The sequence below is a fragment of the Orbilia oligospora genome (genome assembly GCF_000225545.1).
Source record: "Orbilia oligospora ATCC 24927 unplaced genomic scaffold scaffold00043, whole genome shotgun sequence".
NCBI classification, from domain to species: domain Eukaryota; kingdom Fungi; phylum Ascomycota; class Orbiliomycetes; order Orbiliales; family Orbiliaceae; genus Orbilia; species Orbilia oligospora.
The window spans coordinates 367,476-386,166 of record NW_011645600.1 but is presented as its reverse complement, the minus strand read 5'-3'; the positions used below and the strand labels follow the sequence as shown (position 1 = coordinate 386,166).

The 18,691-nt window shown below is 47.1% G+C and overlaps 3 protein-coding genes across 3 annotated transcripts; 2 read left to right on the top strand and 1 right to left on the bottom strand.

Moving 5' to 3' along the window:
- Window positions 1-2,343: 2,343 nt before the first annotated feature.
- On the top strand, window positions 2,344-8,167 carry AOL_s00043g117 (uncharacterized protein; the record flags this gene model as incomplete). The annotated part of the gene is made up of 4 exons (XM_011120604.1): window positions 2,344-2,429; window positions 2,512-2,578; window positions 2,670-7,982; window positions 8,057-8,167. The coding sequence occupies 4 exons, from the start codon at window positions 2,344-2,346 to the stop codon at window positions 8,165-8,167; spliced, it is 5,577 nt and encodes a 1,858-aa protein (XP_011118906.1).
- A 974-nt stretch (window positions 8,168-9,141) lies between these two features.
- Window positions 9,142-11,751, top strand: AOL_s00043g116 (uncharacterized protein; the record flags this gene model as incomplete). The annotated part of the gene is made up of 1 exon (XM_011120603.1): window positions 9,142-11,751. One exon carries the CDS (start codon window positions 9,142-9,144, stop codon window positions 11,749-11,751), a length of 2,610 nt encoding a protein of 869 aa, XP_011118905.1.
- Window positions 11,752-14,374: 2,623 nt separating this feature from the next.
- AOL_s00043g115 (uncharacterized protein) lies at window positions 14,375-16,066 on the bottom strand (the record flags this gene model as incomplete). The annotated part of the gene is made up of 2 exons (XM_011120602.1): window positions 14,375-14,577; window positions 14,875-16,066. 2 exons carry the CDS (start codon window positions 16,064-16,066, stop codon window positions 14,375-14,377), a joined length of 1,395 nt encoding a protein of 464 aa, XP_011118904.1.
- Between the last annotated feature and the right edge of the window lie 2,625 nt (window positions 16,067-18,691).

Sequence of the window (18,691 nt, the reverse complement as noted above, 5' to 3'; positions counted from 1 at the left end):
TGTGAAGAAGAAGAAAACGAGGAAGAAGAAGAAGAAGAGGAGGAGGGGGAGGAGAAAGAGGAGAAGGAAGGAGAAGAAGTTATCGTGAAGCTGTGATTGTTATTAGAGAGTTTCTTTGCTTTAGCGTCCGTGATGTTCCTCTGGTTTGTGTGAAATAATGAGGGGGACGTGGAGAAGCAGATAAGAGTCAATTGAGTGAACAAGACTATATGATTAAAAACCACACCAATTGAACAATACAATCTATCGTGTATGGTATATTTTTATCTATTGGGAATAGAATGAAGGAGAGATGAAAGTGGCGATAGTCGGGAAGAAGAAGAAGAAGAAGAAGGAGAGGATGATGATGATGATGATAATGGTGAAAGAGAAGCTCTCAAGACAGTGTTCTTCTTTTTACACCGAGTTATAGGACAAGACAGGACAGGACAGGACAGGATAGTATAATTGTCTCGCCCGGCAGAAAGGAAGCTACTTTGTTTAGCTCCGGAGTACCCAGAACCCGCGATTCGTACAGAACAGAACACGATAGAACTTACTTGGGAATAAAATACGTCCGTCAGTCAGTAATATGAAGCTCAATTTGCAATATACAATTTGCAATTTGCAATTTGCAATTTGCAATTTGGCGTCTGCGTGTGGGCGGGTTAATTGTTGAGGTGCAGCAAAAAGTTGCCAACGAGAAAAACGGGCCACGCTAGAAAGGTGGGTTTCCGAATCCCTGCATACGCTTCCTGCTTCCCGAATGTGAGTGCTATCTGCATCCCGGGGAACATATCTATTCTACGTATGTATCAAGATACCCGGGGAATTAAGGGAAGCGAGGTTTCTCACGGCGCGATCCAGTTAGTTTTAGATAACTGGTAGTTACCAGAGAGGCAAAAATAGGTATATTGATTGATACACATACAAAATCTCGTTGGGGTTGGGAAACGACCAGACGAAAATTCAAAAAAAAAAAGACTCGTTCCTGAAACAAACCGCCGACTTTTTCGCCGCCGCTGTTTTTCTTTTCTTTTTCTTTTTCTTTTTTATTTTCTTTTCGAGAAATGGGATATCGATAACGGTTGTAGTTCTGTAGAAACATACGTAACGGACATACGTGGGGCACTTACAGGTAGACACTCGAGTTGAAGAGAGAGAGAGTCAGAGATATAGTATAGTATAGTACAGTATAGTATAGTATAGTATAGTTACGTGGACAATCCAACATATAAATGACGGATCACATCGGATCTCGGCTGAGCCGAACATTGAATTCATCTCAACCTTTCATCGAGATATTAAATTTATACATACGCAATCGAATTTATACTCCGTACAGAGAGAGAGAGGGAAAGAGAGAGGTTGTTGAATCAGATTGAATTGAATTGGGGATGTTTGAACTGACTGAGATTCAATTTAATTTTCCATCCCAACGGAAAACAGCTGGGGCAGCTGGCTGACTGGTCCGCTTGTTACCAAAGCTAGAGCTTCCCCCCTGTCCTGTCCCTGTTTCTGTACCCCGGGAGGGATTGTTAAACTAGAGAATAACCCCGGGGGAGGGTCGGATAGCTTGTCGATAGTCCTCCGTACCCCACTCACGTTGATAATACTATGTCCCCGGTATATTACATTACATTGCATTGGGGACACGCTTTTTTTCTAGATTGATTTGATTCTTCGGCTTCATACCTGTTACAATATAGGCACGGTACCTACAGTAGAGTACAGTCAAATAGAATAGATCTCGGACAGAAGGAGGCTGATTCGAATCTTCATTCTAAACATCTCTGTCCCCTTCTCATTCTCCTTCTCATTCTTCTTCTTCTTTTCTCTCTACTTCTCTACTATCATCATCATCATCATCAACATCTTCTTCTTCTCCATTGGTGGGCTGGTCTGTGTGTGTCTCTGTGTTGTCGCAGCTTCGAAGCTATCAAGTACACTACTTACTACCTTTACTACTACTACTACACCTCCGCTCCTTTCTCCCTCACCCACTCACTTCACTCACTCCACCCCCCCCAAAAATCATCCTCATCTTCTTTATCACCATCATCATCATCATACTCTTCTACACAATATACTACAAATACACTAAACTATAGTGTTTGTTTGTTGTGTGTAATATCAATTCACAAACAGCTATTAGATCAGTAGAATCTTCCACAGTTGGTGTGAATTGTCCCTTTCGTGTTCATTCGTACCACTCCACCACCGATACGTTACACGACCAAATTACCTCGACTTCATCCAATTGACCTACGTACGTTAGACATCCTGAAAGAGCATCGAGACTAAATCCATCAAAGCTAACGGAATATATATCAAAATACAGAATCCCATTGAAGTTCTCTCGTCATGCCGACCCACGAACAGGAGCAGGAGCTCTCCCACTTGCTCCTCATCGAACTTCTCGCATACCAATTCGCCTCCCCTGTCAGATGGTACTTCCCCTTTCTTCCTTACTATCCTATCAATCAATCTATCAATCAATCATTCACTCATCATATACTAATCAATTCGTAGGATTGAAACCCAGGATGTCATCCTTAGCGAGCAACGAGCCGAGAGAATCGTTGAAGTCGGCCCAGCAGTACGTTATACCGTTCCTCCCTTTCTTACTCCCTCCAACTTCCAGAATGGGCATTGGGATCTAACCTCTTCCTCTATCTATCTACATATAGGACACACTAGCTGGTATGGCCCGACGGACCCTAGCCGCAAAATATGAAGCATACGATGCTGCCTTATCGCTGCAGCGCCAGGTTCTCAGCTACAACAAAGATGGCAAAGAAATCTACTACCAGGCCGAACCAGAGGCCGAAGAACCAGAACCAACTGCCGCTTCTTCGGCGCCAGCTGCTTCTTCCTCTTCTTCATCAGCTGCGCCAACTGCTGCTGCTGTTGCCGCCCCTCCACCACCATCTGCAGGTCCAGCTGCTTCCGTCCCAGATGCTCCGGTTTCAGCTACAGACGTTGTACGAAGCTTGATTGCTCAGAAGCTCAAGAAAGGTCTCTCGGATATCCCTCTCTCCAAAGCCATCAAAGACTTGGTTGGAGGTAAATCGACACTACAAAATGAAATTCTTGGTGACCTGCAGAAGGAGTTCGGTTCGACACCCGAAAAGCCAGAAGATACCCCTCTAGACGAACTCGGTGCAGCAATGCAGGCCACATTCAACGGCCAGCTTGGAAAGCACAGTTCTTCCCTTATTGCCCGCATGATCAGTTCCAAGATGCCTGGTGGTTTCAACATGACATCTGCCAGAAAATACCTGGAAACAAGGTGGGGACTTGGTCCTGGTCGACAAGATGGTGTTCTATTGATGGCCATCACCGCAGAACCTGCTGCTAGATTGGGATCTGATAACGATGCCAAAGCGTTCTTCGACGACATCACACAGAAATATGCCGCAGCATCTGGTGTATCACTATCCTCGCCTGCTGCGGGAGGTGCTGCCGCCGCTGGTGCCGGCATGATGGTTGACTCTGCTGCACTCGATGCCCTTACAAAGGATCAAAAGGCTTTGTTCAAACAACAGCTCGAGATCCTAGCCAGGTACCTCAAGATGGACCTCACAGCCGGTGACAAGGCTCACATCGGTTCGAAAGAGTCCCAGGCCGTCTTACAGGCCCAACTCGATCTCTGGAATGCTGAACACGGTGATTACTACGCTGAAGGCATTGCTCCGATATTCTCCAGCCTGAAAGCCCGCGTTTACGACTCCTCGTGGAATTGGGTCCGCCAGGACGCTCTCACAATGTACTACGATGTTGTTTTCGGCAGGCTCAAGCTCGTTGATCGTGACATTGTCAGCCACTGCATCCGAATCATGAACAGAAGCAATCCCACATTGTTGGAATTCATGCAGTACAATATTGACCATACCCCAACAGAGCGCGGTGAGACCTATAAACTTGCCAAAGAACTAGCCGGTCAGCTCCTTAGCAACTGTATCGAAGCTCTAAACGCCAACCCGGTCTACAAGGATGTCGACTATCCAACTGGCCCACAGACCACGATCGACAACCAGGGAAATCTATCCTACGCCGAAGTCACACGACCTTCAGTCCGAAAATTGGAGCACTACGTCAAGGAGATGGCCGCGGGAGGAAAGGTTTCAGAATACGGCAACAAGACAAAGGTTCAGCAAGACCTGCAGAAGGTTTATAAGATAATCCGTCAGCAGCACAAGCTTTCCAAGACCGACCAACTTCAAATCAAGCAACTCTATTCCAACGTTTATAGGGCTTTGGCGATGAACGAGGGTCAGCTGTTCAACGATAAAAAGACAAAGAAGGGCGCCAGAAGCATCGCTGCTGCCGTTGGAAAGAGCGGTGACGCAAAGATGCGAAGCATTCCTTTCTTGCATTTGAAGAGCAGATCCGGTCAGGAATGGGGCTACAGCAAGAAACTGACTGGTGTCTACCTCGATACATTGGAGAAGGCCGCGGTCAACGGTATATCTTTCGCTGGCAGAAATGTCTTGATTACTGGTGCCGGTGCCGGTTCCATCGGTTCTCGGGTCCTTGAGGGATTGCTTTCCGGTGGTGCCCGCGTCATTGTTACGACCAGCCGCTTCTCCCGTGAGACTACTGAATACTACCAGGCAACCTACTCTAGATACGGAGCCAAGGGATCCTGTCTCGTTGTTGTTCCATTTAACCAGGGTAGCAAGCAAGATATTGAAGCCTTGGTTAACTACATCTACGACGCCAAGAAGGGCCTCGGCTGGGATCTCGATCATATCATCCCATTCGCTGCCATTCCAGAAAATGGCCGTGAAATTGATGGTATTGACTCTAAATCCGAGCTTGCTCACCGTATCGAATTGACCAACGTTATCCGTCTCATCGGTGCTGTCAAGGCCCAGAAGCACGCAGCTGGCATTCAAACCAGACCCGCTCAGGTCGTTCTTCCGTTGTCTCCCAACCATGGTACCTTCGGTAATGATGGTCTCTACTCTGAATCCAAGTTGGGTCTTGAGACTCTTTTCAACAGATGGCATTCTGAATCCTGGGCCAGCTACCTTACTATCTGCGGTGCCGTCATTGGCTGGACCCGTGGAACTGGTCTTATGAACATGAACAACATTACCGCTGAAGCTGTTGAGAAGCTCGGTGTTCGTACTTTCTCTGGCCAAGAGATGGCTTTCAATCTTTTGGGATTGATGGCACCAACTATCGTCAACCTTTGCCAAGTCGAGCCCGTCTTCGCCGATCTCAACGGTGCTCTTCACTTCTTGCCCAACTTGAAGGATATCATGAGCTCTCGTCGCGCTGAGATCATGGCCACTTCTGAAGTTCGACAGGCTGTTACTCGTGAGACTTCCATCGAACACAAAGTCATAAACGGCGATGGCTCTGCTGAGCTTTACAAGAAGATCACTGTTGCTCCTCGTGCCAACATGAAGTTCGAGTTCCCTGAGCTTCCAGAGTACAAGTCGCTCGAGCCCCTCGCCCAAGATCTCCGTGGCATGGTTGACCTTGAAAAGGTCGTCGTCGTCACTGGTTTCGCTGAAATTGGACCATGGGGTAACTCGAGAACTCGTTGGGAAATGGAAGCTTACGGAAAGTTCTCCTTGGAGGGATGCGTCGAGATGGCCTGGATCATGGGTCTCATCAAGAATCACAACGGTCCCTTGAAGGGCAAGCACTACTCCGGGTGGGTTGACTCCAAGACGAGCGAGCCAGTCGACGACAAGGACATCAAGGCGAAATACGAGTCACAGATTTTGGAGCACTCCGGTATCCGTTTGATTGAGCCAGAGCTTTTCGGAGGGTACGATCCAAACAAGAAGGAGATTCTCCAAGAAATCGTTATCCAGGAGGATCTCGATCCCTTTGAGGCTTCTAAGGAGACAGCTGAAGAATTCCGACGACGACACAATGAGTTCGTTGAGACATTCGAGATTGTTGAGACCGGAGAATGGACCATCCGCATCAAGAAGGGTGCTACCCTGCTCGTCCCCAAGGCTCTCAAGTTCGACCGATTGGTCGCTGGTCAGATCCCAGCTGGCTGGAATGCTAAGCAATACGGTATCCCCGATGATATTATTGGCCAAGTCGACCGTGTCACTCTCTATCTTCTCGTCTGTGTGGTTGAGGGTCTCTTGAGCTCTGGTATCACCGATCCTTACGAATTCTACAAGTATGTCCATGTTTCTGAACTCGGCAACTGTGTCGGATCTGGTGTCGGTGGTGTCAATGCCCTCAAAGCGATGTACAAAGATAGATGGGCCGACAAGCCAGTCCAAAAGGACATTCTCCAAGAGTCCTTTATCAATACCATGAGTGCTTGGGTCAACATGTTGCTCCTTTCTTCCTCTGGTCCTATCAAATCGCCATCAGGTGCTTGTGCTACCGCCATTGAATCAGTTGACATTGGTTATGATACCATCGTCAGCGGAAAGGCCAAGTGCGTCCTCGTTGGTGGTTTCGATGACTTCCAGGAAGAAGCCTCATACGAATTCGCAAACATGAAGGCTACCAGCAACGCCGAAGAGGAGTTCGCGCACGGTAGAACACCTGGAGAGATGTCTAGACCAACTACTACCACTCGTGCCGGTTTCATGGAAGCCCAAGGTTGCGGTATTCAGGTCTTGATGAGCGCCAAATTAGCATTGGAGATGGGTGTTCCCATCTATAGTATTGTCGCTTTGACTGCCACCGCTACTGACAAGACTGGCCGCAGCATTCCCGCTCCTGGTCGTGGTATCATGACCACTGCTCGTGAAACCGCAAGCCGCTTCCCGTCGCCGCTTCTTGATATCAAGTACAGGAAGAGGCAGCTCGAAGCCCGCAAGCAGCAGATCAAGTCGTGGACCGAAGCCGAGATCATGTACTTGCAAGATGAGGTCGCCGCTCTCAAGGCATCCGGTGAGCTTGAAGGTATTGCCGAGCGAGAGTATGTGGATGACCGTGCTAAGCACATTGAACGCGAGGCCAAGCGTCAAGAGTCCGAGGCTCTTAACTCTTGGGGTAATGAGTTCTGGAAGAACGATCCCAAGATTGCTCCTCTCCGTGGTGCCTTAGCCACTTGGGGTCTTACCATCGATGACCTCGATGTCGCTAGTTTGCACGGAACCTCCACCGTTGCCAACGACAAGAATGAGTCCAAGTCGCTCAATGATATGCTCGGCCACTTGGGTAGATCGAAGGGTAACGCTTTGCTCGTTGTTTGTCAGAAGTTCCTTACTGGTCATCCCAAGGGTGCAGCCGGTGCATGGATGATGAACGGTGCTATTCAGGTCCTCAATTCCGGTCTCGTCCCCGGCAACAGAAACGCAGACAATGTGGACAAGGTCTTCGAGCAGTTTTCATACCTCCTTTTCCCCAGCCGTTCCCTCCAGACAGATGGTATCAAAGCTTTCTCGGTCACTTCGTTCGGCTTCGGACAGAAGGGTGCTCAAGCTGTCGGTATCCATCCCAAATACCTCTTCGCCACTCTTGACGAGCAAACATACGAGATCTACAAGGCCAAGGTGGATGCGCGCCACAAGAAGGCATACCGATACTTCCACTCTTCGCTTTGCAATAACAATATGTTTGTTGCCAAGAATAGCGCTCCGTATACCCCTGAGTTGGAGACATCAGTCTACCTCGATCCTCTTGCCAGAGTTACACCTGACAAGAAGAACGGATCTTACAGTTTCTCGGACCGACCGCCAAAGAAGGCCGCTGACCCTGATGACACTAGGAAAGTTGTCGAACAGTTGGCTTTGGCGAGCGTGAAGGGGAGCAATAGTAAGATTGGAGTAGACGTTGAGTTGTTATCTTCGATCAATATTGAGAATGAGAATTTCATTGAGAGGAACTTCACAAAGGGAGAGCAGGAGTATTGCCGACAGGCCCCTAATCCACAAGCCAGCTTTGCGGGTAGGTGGAGTGCCAAGGAGGCAGTTTGGAAGACCTTGGGGGTTGAAAGCAAAGGTGCTGGGGCGCCTTTGGTAGAGATTGAAATTGAGAGGGATGAGAAGGGTGCGCCAGTTGTTAAGGTACGATATATACTTCTTCCCTACGCATTTAATACAGTACCCCTTATGAGAATATATGCTAACATATTGTACAGCTCCATGGAGATGCATTGGCAGCAGCAGAGAAGAATGGAATCAAGGACGTCCAGGTGACAATCAGCCATAGCGATGTTCAAGCGATTGCAGTTGCAGTGTCTACTTTTTAAACATGATACATGCATAGATGCGTCATTTACAATAGAGAGCTCAGCGGAGGCAGTTCATAATGAAGCATGAAAGATAGAATTACACAGGAACTTTTTCATGGATTCGGTAACCTTTTCTTTTCCTTTTTCTTATAGAGAATTTTGTAATGGGATCGTTCATTCGCTCTTGTTGGTTTTCTTTCCTTTTATTATATTTCATTCTTTGTCAATTCTTTGCATGCACTCGTCCTACGAATGGAAGAGAGATTCACGATCAGGGTTTATAATACTTGCTTTTAAATTTCTGCGAGGTTTGCTTTGCTCTTTCTGTTTTGCTTTATGAACCATTCGAGGGATCCTGTATATAAAAGCGTTAATGAATCGGATTCGATCACTTCCTTGACCTTGAAGTTCGATATCAATTATGGTACTTATAATTAGAGGAGATTCGTAACCCAGCTGGTAGTATAGTTCGCGTGTGTGGTACTATTGAAGAGAGATATCGAGATTGAGGCTCTGCGGCAAGCTCGAATTCTTGGCAATACACATGGATGCAGACATTTTTAATTCCCACACGAGCCAAAATCTCGATCTAGAACGTTTACTTCTTCAACTTCAATTCGACCGACTCGACCTTGTACGATATAATATCTACGGCATCTGATTATTTACCCGCCAAGTTGTCGGCGCGGTATCTTCTCGGTGTCCTCAGCGGACGGCCGGCTATAAATTGGCCTTTCCACCAGAAATTCCTCTCTTTCGCCACAACACAGCTGAGAAGTCGCAGCACCGTTAACCCAGTCATATCAACCTCCCCTTCGACTCACACTCCCACCATCATCATCTCATCCTCCATCAACCTTCAGCAACGGACGTCCTTTTTTTCCACGCGTTCTAGTGCTTCACCACCAATCCTATCGATACCATCATTACCAGTATCATCGCCATTGTCATCATCTCCCTTACTCATCAATACCTCACTCACATCATTCACAATGGCTCGACGAAAAGCTCGAGCCGCTCGTCGTGCAGCTGCAGCTTTACACACCAATTCCGACGGTGCAGCTGATATCTCAATCCCCGATGCTCCCACAGCGACAACATCCAACAAAACGGACCTAACAACATCTCTTCCTCCCACCGCACCTCAACTAATAGCCTCGGAACCCCCACCACCAGGCGGCCAAGCACAAGCCAAACAAGAAGCACAAGCGCAAGCGACAATTAATTCCAAAAAGCGCAAATCATCAGATGCACAATCTGCCCCTACACTAGAAACCACAATCATCAATGGGATAACCTACAAAATTCAACCGGAAGGTCAAGCAAAGATTTTGTTACCACCTGTCGAAGGAGGGAATACGACCGAAGTGTTCTATAATTACATTCAAAAGTTTAACCGCGATTTGACAATGACGGTTACTCGAGGGTTTGGAGAGATAGTTGAATCAGAGAGGAAGACTCCCAGGAGACAACATAGAGGCGGTGGTAAGCATAAAAAACGACAGCAGGTTGTTGATACGAATCTCGAGGGTGGAGTTGGCGAGCAAGGCAATGGTGTCGAACAGGAAGATATTGATATGGCCGAACCCGCACCCCAGGCAGACGAAACTATCCCCCCACCACAGCCACAACAACCGGACAATGACAATAAAGGAAAACCAAGATTCGCCGTCCTAGATGCTCTATCAGCCACCGGTCTCAGAGCACTTCGATACGCCAAGGAACTACCGTTCGTTACCCATGTCACAGCGAACGACATGTCCCCCACAGCCGTCGAATACATATATCGAAACATCCAATTCAACGACCTCACCCACATCATCACTCCAAACCACGATAATGCAACAGGACATATGTACCGTACCGCTTTTCCAAATTACATTCCTTCTCCGACACCCGAAAATCCATTCAAGATGAGATTAGTAGCACCCCAGAAGTACCACGTTATCGATCTCGATCCCTACGGCTCTGCTACTCAATTCATAGACTCGGCAGTACAGGCTCTAGAAGATGGTGGATTATTAAGCGTTACTTGCACCGACGCTGCCATCTTTGCCAGTACCAGTTATCCCGAGAAGACATTTGCTACTTATGGTGGGCTACCCGCTAAAGGAGACTTTAGTCACGAAACAGGGTTGAGGATGGTATTGATGAGCATTGCTACTACAGCGGCAAAGTACGGGCTGTATATCGAACCTTTGCTAAGCTTGAGCATTGACTATTATTGCAGAGTCTTCGTAAGGGTTAGGAAAAGTGCGGAGAATGTTAAGAAGCTGTCGAGCAAAGGGATGGTCCTGCTCAATTGTGGTGCTGGATGCGGAGCATGGAAAGCTCAAGAGCTGGGGACGTTAAGGGTTCGACAGCAAGACAAGAGGAAAAACAAGCAGCATAATACGAATGATATACCTTCGTATAAATATGGTGTCTCACAAGCAGTGGAGAATGGGAGGTGTGATCACTGCGGGTTTAAGATGCATCTGGCGGGACCGATGTGGTCGGATGAAATCCACAATGCCGGGTTTATCAACCACTTACTGTCGAATGTATTGGGACAAGAGACGGTGAAGGAGTATGAAACCCTCGGGAGGGTTAGTGGGATGCTCAAACTTGCCCTGGGAGAGTTGATGCCTCCCTCACCACGGGGAGATGACGCTCCCACCTCTGAGGTCCAACCAGCGGCGACTGAGCCAACGCCGGCCAATGGACAGCCTGTTATGGCGGTAATTAACCCTGAGGGAGGTGAAAAGCCGAACCACCAGCCCTCGTTAAAGAGGAAGTTAAAGCAGAGGGAGGAAGCGGCGGAAAAAGGAGAAAAGGATGAAGATGAAGATGAGGTCAGCAAGACCTCAGGGTCAACATCTTATCCCAAAACCCGGAACCCAACGGCCGATCCGTTGGCATTATTCATAATGCCGACACAATTGGCAAGGGTCCTACATTGCACGGCCCCATCGGTGTCCGCCTTCCGGGGGGCACTGTTGGGATTGGGATACCATGTTACAAAATCCCACTGCCGTGCTGGGAGCTTGAAGACCAATGCTCCCTGGGACCAGATTTGGAGGGTTATGAGGGCCTGGGAGAAGTTGAATCCCGTGAAGGAGGGGAGCGTCACCCCGGGTATGGCCGGGTACAAGATATTGTACCCAGCCGTAACCGGTGGTGAAGAAGAGGAAAAAGAAGAAGAAGACTTTGGAGATGTTAGGTTTGATGAGATGTTGGGGAAGGATAGGGAGAAGGGGAAGGGGGATGTTCTGTACCAGCAGAACCCGGGGGCCTATTGGGGCCCCATGGCCAAGGCCTCGAAGAAGGGACTGACGGCCGAGGAGTCGAGTAAGCTGGGAAATGCGGAGAAGGATAAGAGGAGGAGGGAGGAGAGGGCAAGGAGGCAGTTGGAGAGAGAGAAGGAGGGAGGTGGGGGGTGGGAGGAGCAGAAGGCGAAGAGGAACAAGAGCGGGTTGGAGGAAGTGGTGGAGGAGGGGGAGAAGAAGGATGTTGCTCGCCCTCAGAAGGGGGGGTCGAGGGAGTCCGATGGGGCTCAATATGGTTTGGCACCCATAAGTGCCAGTGAGATGGAGAGGTTAGAGGCGGAGATGAAAGCTTAGTGGTGGGTGGGGTTAGTAACGATGAATGAAACACCACTCCCTCTCTACTGGCCGATAGATTGGGCCAATCTCACAAAACTTCAGTTCCAAATTGAAACATTTCGTAGGCGTGATCTCGTCTCGTCCCGTAGTTTCAAGGATCGCTTGATCCTCGTAGGCTCGTAATCGATATCACGGTATATCCCAATTTAAAATTTTATCATTACCGCTAATCCGCGCGCGAGTCGACTTTGAAAATCGATAAAACTACATATGGGTCTAAAGATAGCGAAGATCATATCAATATCAAACCTGCAACTATAAAAAAATCATGCGAAATAAAAAAGCTCGTCATCTTTCTTCACAGAGCTAGGACTTGAAACCGCATGTCTTTTTTTTTCGTCAAGCTTAACTTTCTTTTCTTTTTTATTTTTCTTTTTTTTCCTTTTTTTTTTTTGAATTCCTAAGCGGATCCGATGTTTTACCTGGTGGAATGGCATGCATTGATTTTATGTGCAAGGGTATATAATGTTGCATTCGTGGAAATTTCGAGGAATTTCGGTGATACCGTTTAATATAATATAATGCAAGGCAAAAAAGCTCAAAGCTCAAAAATTCAAGCTTGCATAAGTACTTACTTCTTAGCTTTTAAGCTTTTAAGCCTTTTTCGGGTAAAAGGGTGGTCATACTAGTTAAGTTGGGCTTTGCCAGAATTTCTGTGGAGCTATGGAGTGTGGACGCCAGTTGCAGATGCATAAGCTACTTCGCGTGAGAATTGTCACCATTACCTAGCCTCGAATCCAGGCGCTCGACTACCATGCTATACTACCTCGAAGCTGAATATAGTAAGACCCAAAAAAAAAAAAAAAACTGTACTAAGTAACTTGCTTAAGACAGACATAAGCCCATGCATTACAACCAACTGCATTGCAAGAAAGTCATCGGTAGCTAGGTAGCTAGGTAGCTAGCTACATAGCTAGAAAAACCGATCTGCGATACAAATACATAGTACGTGTCTGACGTTGACGTCTGGTATGTGATACAATGCAATGTTGATTGTTTTTTTGCACTGCCCCAAGGAAGCTCTTTCACAAGTTTTAAACTCTGCAGGTTTGTGTGTCTGTTTAATATCGAGTAGCTGCAAGCTGCAGCGATCCATTTCTCGGGAATTTAATACTAGGTGAATCCGATGGTGATGATGGGGGAATTATGCATGTGTCAGATGCATGTATGTATGTATGGGCTGCAGTACGTATCACCAAAGCGCGACAATTGGAACTCCCCGTTGTGGCTAGGAGGGTTTGAATTTCTAGACTCTCTGTGGCGGTTGTGGCGGGTTAAGCTAGACTAGGCATATGACAGCTACAGCTAGCTATAGCTAGCTCACTTCGAACTAGAACACCATCGGTGTCTTTCAACTTGTTTATAATACTACTTGAACAATTAATTCCTCACGATGATTCTTACAATTGGGAGAGAAAGAGTAATGTTTCGAGTAAATCTTTTATTCCATTTTTTAATTTCATTTTTCCATTTTTTTTGTTAAAGCAAAGTTTTGTATCTTCGATAGATAAGTACTAAGTAAACAGACATGTAGTGAATGTGCTAATCACATCAACCCCCTGACGCTCGCAGCGTTACGTAGCTAGCTAGAAAAGTAAACAGGCAGAAAAAAAAAGAGAGAGAATGTTTCAAAGCTGTCGAAGTGACCATGAAGTGAGAGAGTGTGTGCGCCTGCGTGCATGTGAATGAATGAATGTAGTGCTTTTTTTTGTTTTGAAAAGCTACAAGAAAAAAGAGAGGCTAGCATAAAGAAGGAAAGGTCGGGGTTGAATGAAAGTTCTCTTGAGTGCATGTGTGTGCAGATGATGAAGATCCAAAGTCTTGCGACGAAAATAGAAATTAAAGAAAAAAAAACCAACTGAATGAATGTGTGGAAATCCCGTATCTGAAAGAGTGTAGATGGGTATATCCTTGTGGGGAAATGAATGTCAGGTCGCCTGGACAGGAGGCGGGTATCTTGAAAACAAAAAAAACGAATGGAAGAAGACTTTTGGTATCTCTTTTTGGTGTGCAAGGAGTGTCAGGCCCGATTATACAGGGCAAAAAAAAAAACAAAAAAACAATTCTCGAATGAGTGTAAGTGGGTCGGGGTATCATGCATATAAAAAAAGAAGTGAGTGTGAACGATTGAGGGTGTCCAACCGTAAAAGACCAGCATCGAAGAAGAAAACTGTGAGAAACAAAAAAAAAAAAAAAAAAAGAAATTGAAAAAAAAGAAGAAAAAAGACTGAGAAGAAAAAGGTAGAGGAAGCTTGGAAAAGAATATTCCCACCCAGTCCATCTGAACGCCTTTTAACCAGTGACGCCGTGAACACCAGTGAAACAAACCCGAAAAGCATGAGCCATCCCAAATGTCGATGCCCCCCCAAGAGGTAAGGAAATAAAAGTTAATATGTACAGCGACCTGCTAGGCCAAAAAGGGTATATACAGCGAAGTGAAAGAGAAAAGGATATGGTAGAAGAGAAAAGGAGATGTATGTAGATGTGGTAGATGTATATGAGGGTAAAATGTCGGAAGATAAGATATGAAACGGCCAGGGAGGTAGATCCGGTATCACTTGATCCGGATCGTGAGGGAAAGTTATAGCGAGGACATCCTAGCGAAGGAGCCAGCTAACCTTTGGGCCTCGAGAACGTCCATTGGGTCGTCAAGGTCGAGTGTCTCCATGGATGCATTGTGCTGGAACATCATTGGCTGGAATGTTTTATTCTCGAATGATGGGTCAAAAGTCGATAGTACCGACTCGAAGGAAGGAAACGCCTGATCCAACTCGACGGCAGAATCTACGAAATTATCCGTTAGCATCAATATTCCAAGTTTTCAACACATCATCCTCATGCATGCAGGTTGAAATTATAAAAGACCACGCGGGGTTCAGAAGTCCGTGCGTCGGTTTAGCCGGAACAGAAATGCGGAGGAAATGTTCTCACGGAAACAAACTGTGGAGATTGCGGGAATGGAGGGGTGGAATCAATCATGTGTGGGTGTGAGGCTTTTTATCCAGCGGAAGGGTTTCAAGTTGCAGGGTTTATTTTCGGGATGGGATGGTGTTGATCTACATAAAAACAGTGGATTCTTACCTAAAAACTTGGTTCTGATGAATTGGTCTTCCGCATCTTCGAATGCAAGGTAGTAGTCGACCTTGTATGCTGGTAGTTCGATGTGAATCATATGTGGGTTGATAGTGGTTGGAGTGCAGGGTTCGGAATCCGATATTGTCGAACATTCCGATAGTGCACGCTCAGTGTAGATGATATGGTTGGTGGGGAGTTTATCGAAAGTGCTGTTGAGTAGACTAGACCCAAGGTCTGCGTACTTGGCTGTAGTATGGACGAGAGTTTGGTGTGCCATCTCCTCGTACTCATAGTAATCATCGTAGTCCATCTCTTCATCGACGTCCATCTCGTACTCGAGGTACTCAGGCCATGGGCCCTGGGAGTCTTCTGATGATCTTCTTGATCCTGCGGTATTGAAGCGACCATCATCAAGTACTAATGGGACAGTCATTGTCTCTGTCTCCATGATAGTTGTCTTGGTGTTTTCATCAGAAGTCTTTCTGACAGAGCAGTCATCACCAGCATCGCTTGATACTGACGAATCAGAAACCATCTCATTGAAGGAGAATGTAGAGTCCATGGAGGAGGATCGGGAAGTGCACGAGCTTCCAACATCGAAGGGGTTCCATTCTCTGACGTAATCGACCAAATCTCCAAAGAGTGAATTGTGGGAGATGGTGGACAAAGAATGTGGCGCGGCGCCAGGAATTGTGATGAATTCTGTTTCATCGGTAATAGCGTCTTCCAGTCCGAGGAAGTATTCTTCTCGGAATGGGTTGAATGGCTTCTCGAAGTCGGGCTCGGCAGGCCTTGGAACCCAAGTCCTTGAGCATGGAGAGGGATTCCTCGAGAGAGCACCCTCTGGAATTGGAATGGTAAGTTCGGCTTTCCTTCCTCTTGTTAACCTTTCGAATTCTCTTAGTGCCTCCTCGTCAACTTCCCACTCGAGATCCTCATCGACATCTTCGTAGATGTCAACGATCTCCTGTAAATCTTCAATCTCACGCATGATGTCCAAAATTTCGGTTTCCATGTTGTCGTCGTCGTCCCGGATGAGTTTACCAGGATAGTAGAACCTCTGGTCGGATGGTATTCTTGCCAACCATAATGTCATGTCCAAAGCCTCCATCTTTTCGATCAAGTATCTTTGCCTTTCCTTGGCAGCTTCATACCCGTCAATTACGACGGGCATGTCACAGTATGTCGCTGAAGCCATTGCGGATGTGTAGATGTGGAGAGGAAGGGAGGGATAGAAGTGTTGCGACGGAAATATATCAAATGAAGTCAGATCTCTCTGGCTAACACTTGCACTGGCAGATCGGTGATGATGAGGATAAGAGAAAGATTGAAGTATCCGGGATGATACTTAAGTATTATATTCGCGCAGCCCAAATCTCTGGAGAAGAACCCGGGTATATTTTATTTTTCCAAAATATCAGTGTGGAATTCACATCCCTGTCGATGCTGCATACATCTGCAATGTGCTATTTATTTTCTTCTTCCACAAGACATTGAAGGATGGTGCATAAAACCCTTCCACCGTTGATGCACCGTTCGAAAACGGGCGCTCGGAAAGAAAAAAAAAAGGTACTGGGGTAATTTGGTGGGATAGTTTCTGAGGTAATCGATCGCGGATTCTTTTTTTGGTTCGCATAAAGGATTTCTCTGCGATCAGTTTCCATGACTGACCGTATCGAAGGGGTATGTAGATAGCGCAGGCATAGACATTCGACCAGTTTCAAGTTGAAATTTTGGTTCAACCTGCCTGGAATTGGACCATCAGAAGGAGCTGGTGCAGACCAAGCCAGCATGCCAGGGTTGCTTGTCCAAGCAAGGAACTTATGGGACCAATTCCCTTAATGGAAGTTGCCCAAAAGAAATAGGTTTTCAGTGGACTGTTTCCTAGACGTCAACTCTGAGCGAGCGAGAGCCACCTAGCCAGAACCAGCAACTTGATTCCTGTGCTGCTGCCGGCCCGGGGTCTCGACAGCAGCTCGGTCGGCCAGAACAGTTGTGAGGTTCAACATGTCAAGTGTCGGATGTGGATGCCTTGAGGCAGGCGGCCGCCTGAATTCGGTAAGCACAACCCACCTCTCACCGAGCTTCGACAACATCGGCTACCATTGGCCAGCGGCCCTTTCGATAGTTCGTCAACCTAGGACTGTGCATCGGAGACAGAGAGGAGTTCAGCATTTTGGTGCGGCAGTGGATCACACAAACAAGCATTTCTCGCCAAGAATCTGGAATTTGCAGGGCATCCTGATCATGACTGTATTATGTCACAGAATTCTCACGATATGAATATGAAGGGGGTTCACATACTTTTTGGCTCTTTAATTAGAAAACGCACATGTGCGACTTAAGCATGTGGCCATTGGCTGGTTCGAATTCGTGCATGTTTCCCCCTCGACTAGAAGATTAGATCGAAGTGCTAGGAGGTAATGTCGTGTATGTTAGGCGACCTGCTTTGTCCGTTGTAGTCGAGGGCAGACGAATTCGAACTGACGAATGAAGCATCCGCCTGAGAAGATCGAACGAAAAGGTTCCAAAGGCTCCCAACGGCCCTGTGACTTGCTGTTTCAGGACCCCGGACTGTGATGTCAAGCTTTTGCGTCTTTCAGACGTTAGGAGGGCTAACCAGACTTGGACAAGTCGCAAAAGCATGAGTTTTGGGAAATTTCCGTTTGCCAAGCCAGATCGTAGCGAGTCGACTTTCGGTACACCTTGCCAGTGCAGTTCGAAGTTCTTGCATCTTGGATAGGATTACATACAAGTTTCCTCCGGGGTGCAGGTAGATGCGGCGTCCTGTAGATGCGAGGAAAGATAGATGCGGGTGTCTGTCGATAAGATACCTCGTCTGTAGACGTCTATCTGGTTTGCCAAAGGTGGTGTTTTCACTATGTGGAGGATGGTGTACCCGGGCGAGTTGGGGTTTGGCCGGTTGAAATTACTCTCGCCTGGCTCAATGCCCTCCAACCACGCCACCGGGCCCCCAAATACGTCTGGAAGCTGTCCAGATTCAGAATCCTCCGTTCGCTCGCGGCGGTGTCACGCATGCGCCTGTCATGTTTCTAGCCATGAGGTCCATTCACAGTTAAGACGGGCTAACAGCCACAACTATCATATCCGTCTGTCTTATTATGCACTGGGGCTCTCTACATTACAGTCTACGCGAATCCTATCGATACAAGGGCTCTTTCGCCTCAAAATAGCTAAGACTATATGCAACATTGTACATTATCGATCAGCATCCGATATCAATGCTAGACCCATCTGCGGAACCTAAAATTTTAAAAGTCAGATCCTAATCTACTAACTACTTGTATGCACCCCGGCTTTAATTGACAAGCTCGAAGCTCGTGCATCTTGGCGCAGATGCATCTGTTGAGAACAAGTTGGCCGAACTCCGCACACCCCCCCTCCCGCACGCGAATACATGCTTCCTATCTATGTAGATGGTTTGGTAAGTCCGGACCCTCTCGGAGGGGACTCGACCAATCGATAATATAGTGGTAAGCCATCCCGAAGTACAATCCCTCTTGGGGGTACTAGTGGGGGATATGGGAAGGTTGAGCCTTCGTTGGAGCCATATCAAATGCCTTGACCATATCGATATCGATAGCTTGCTATGAGGTCCCACTGAGTCTGTTCTGCTCAACATCGAGCGGGGTCGCAAACCCTCCCTCCCTCGTTTTGGACCCCGCAGTTAGTGTACTTTTTTTCAAGCAGCAAGTATTCGCGCGCGATTTTCAATATTCGTGAAGATGCCCGCAATCAGCCAAGTGAATCAACTATCGGCATAGACTCCACCCTGTATGTTCGTTTTAGGTAAATTAGGATT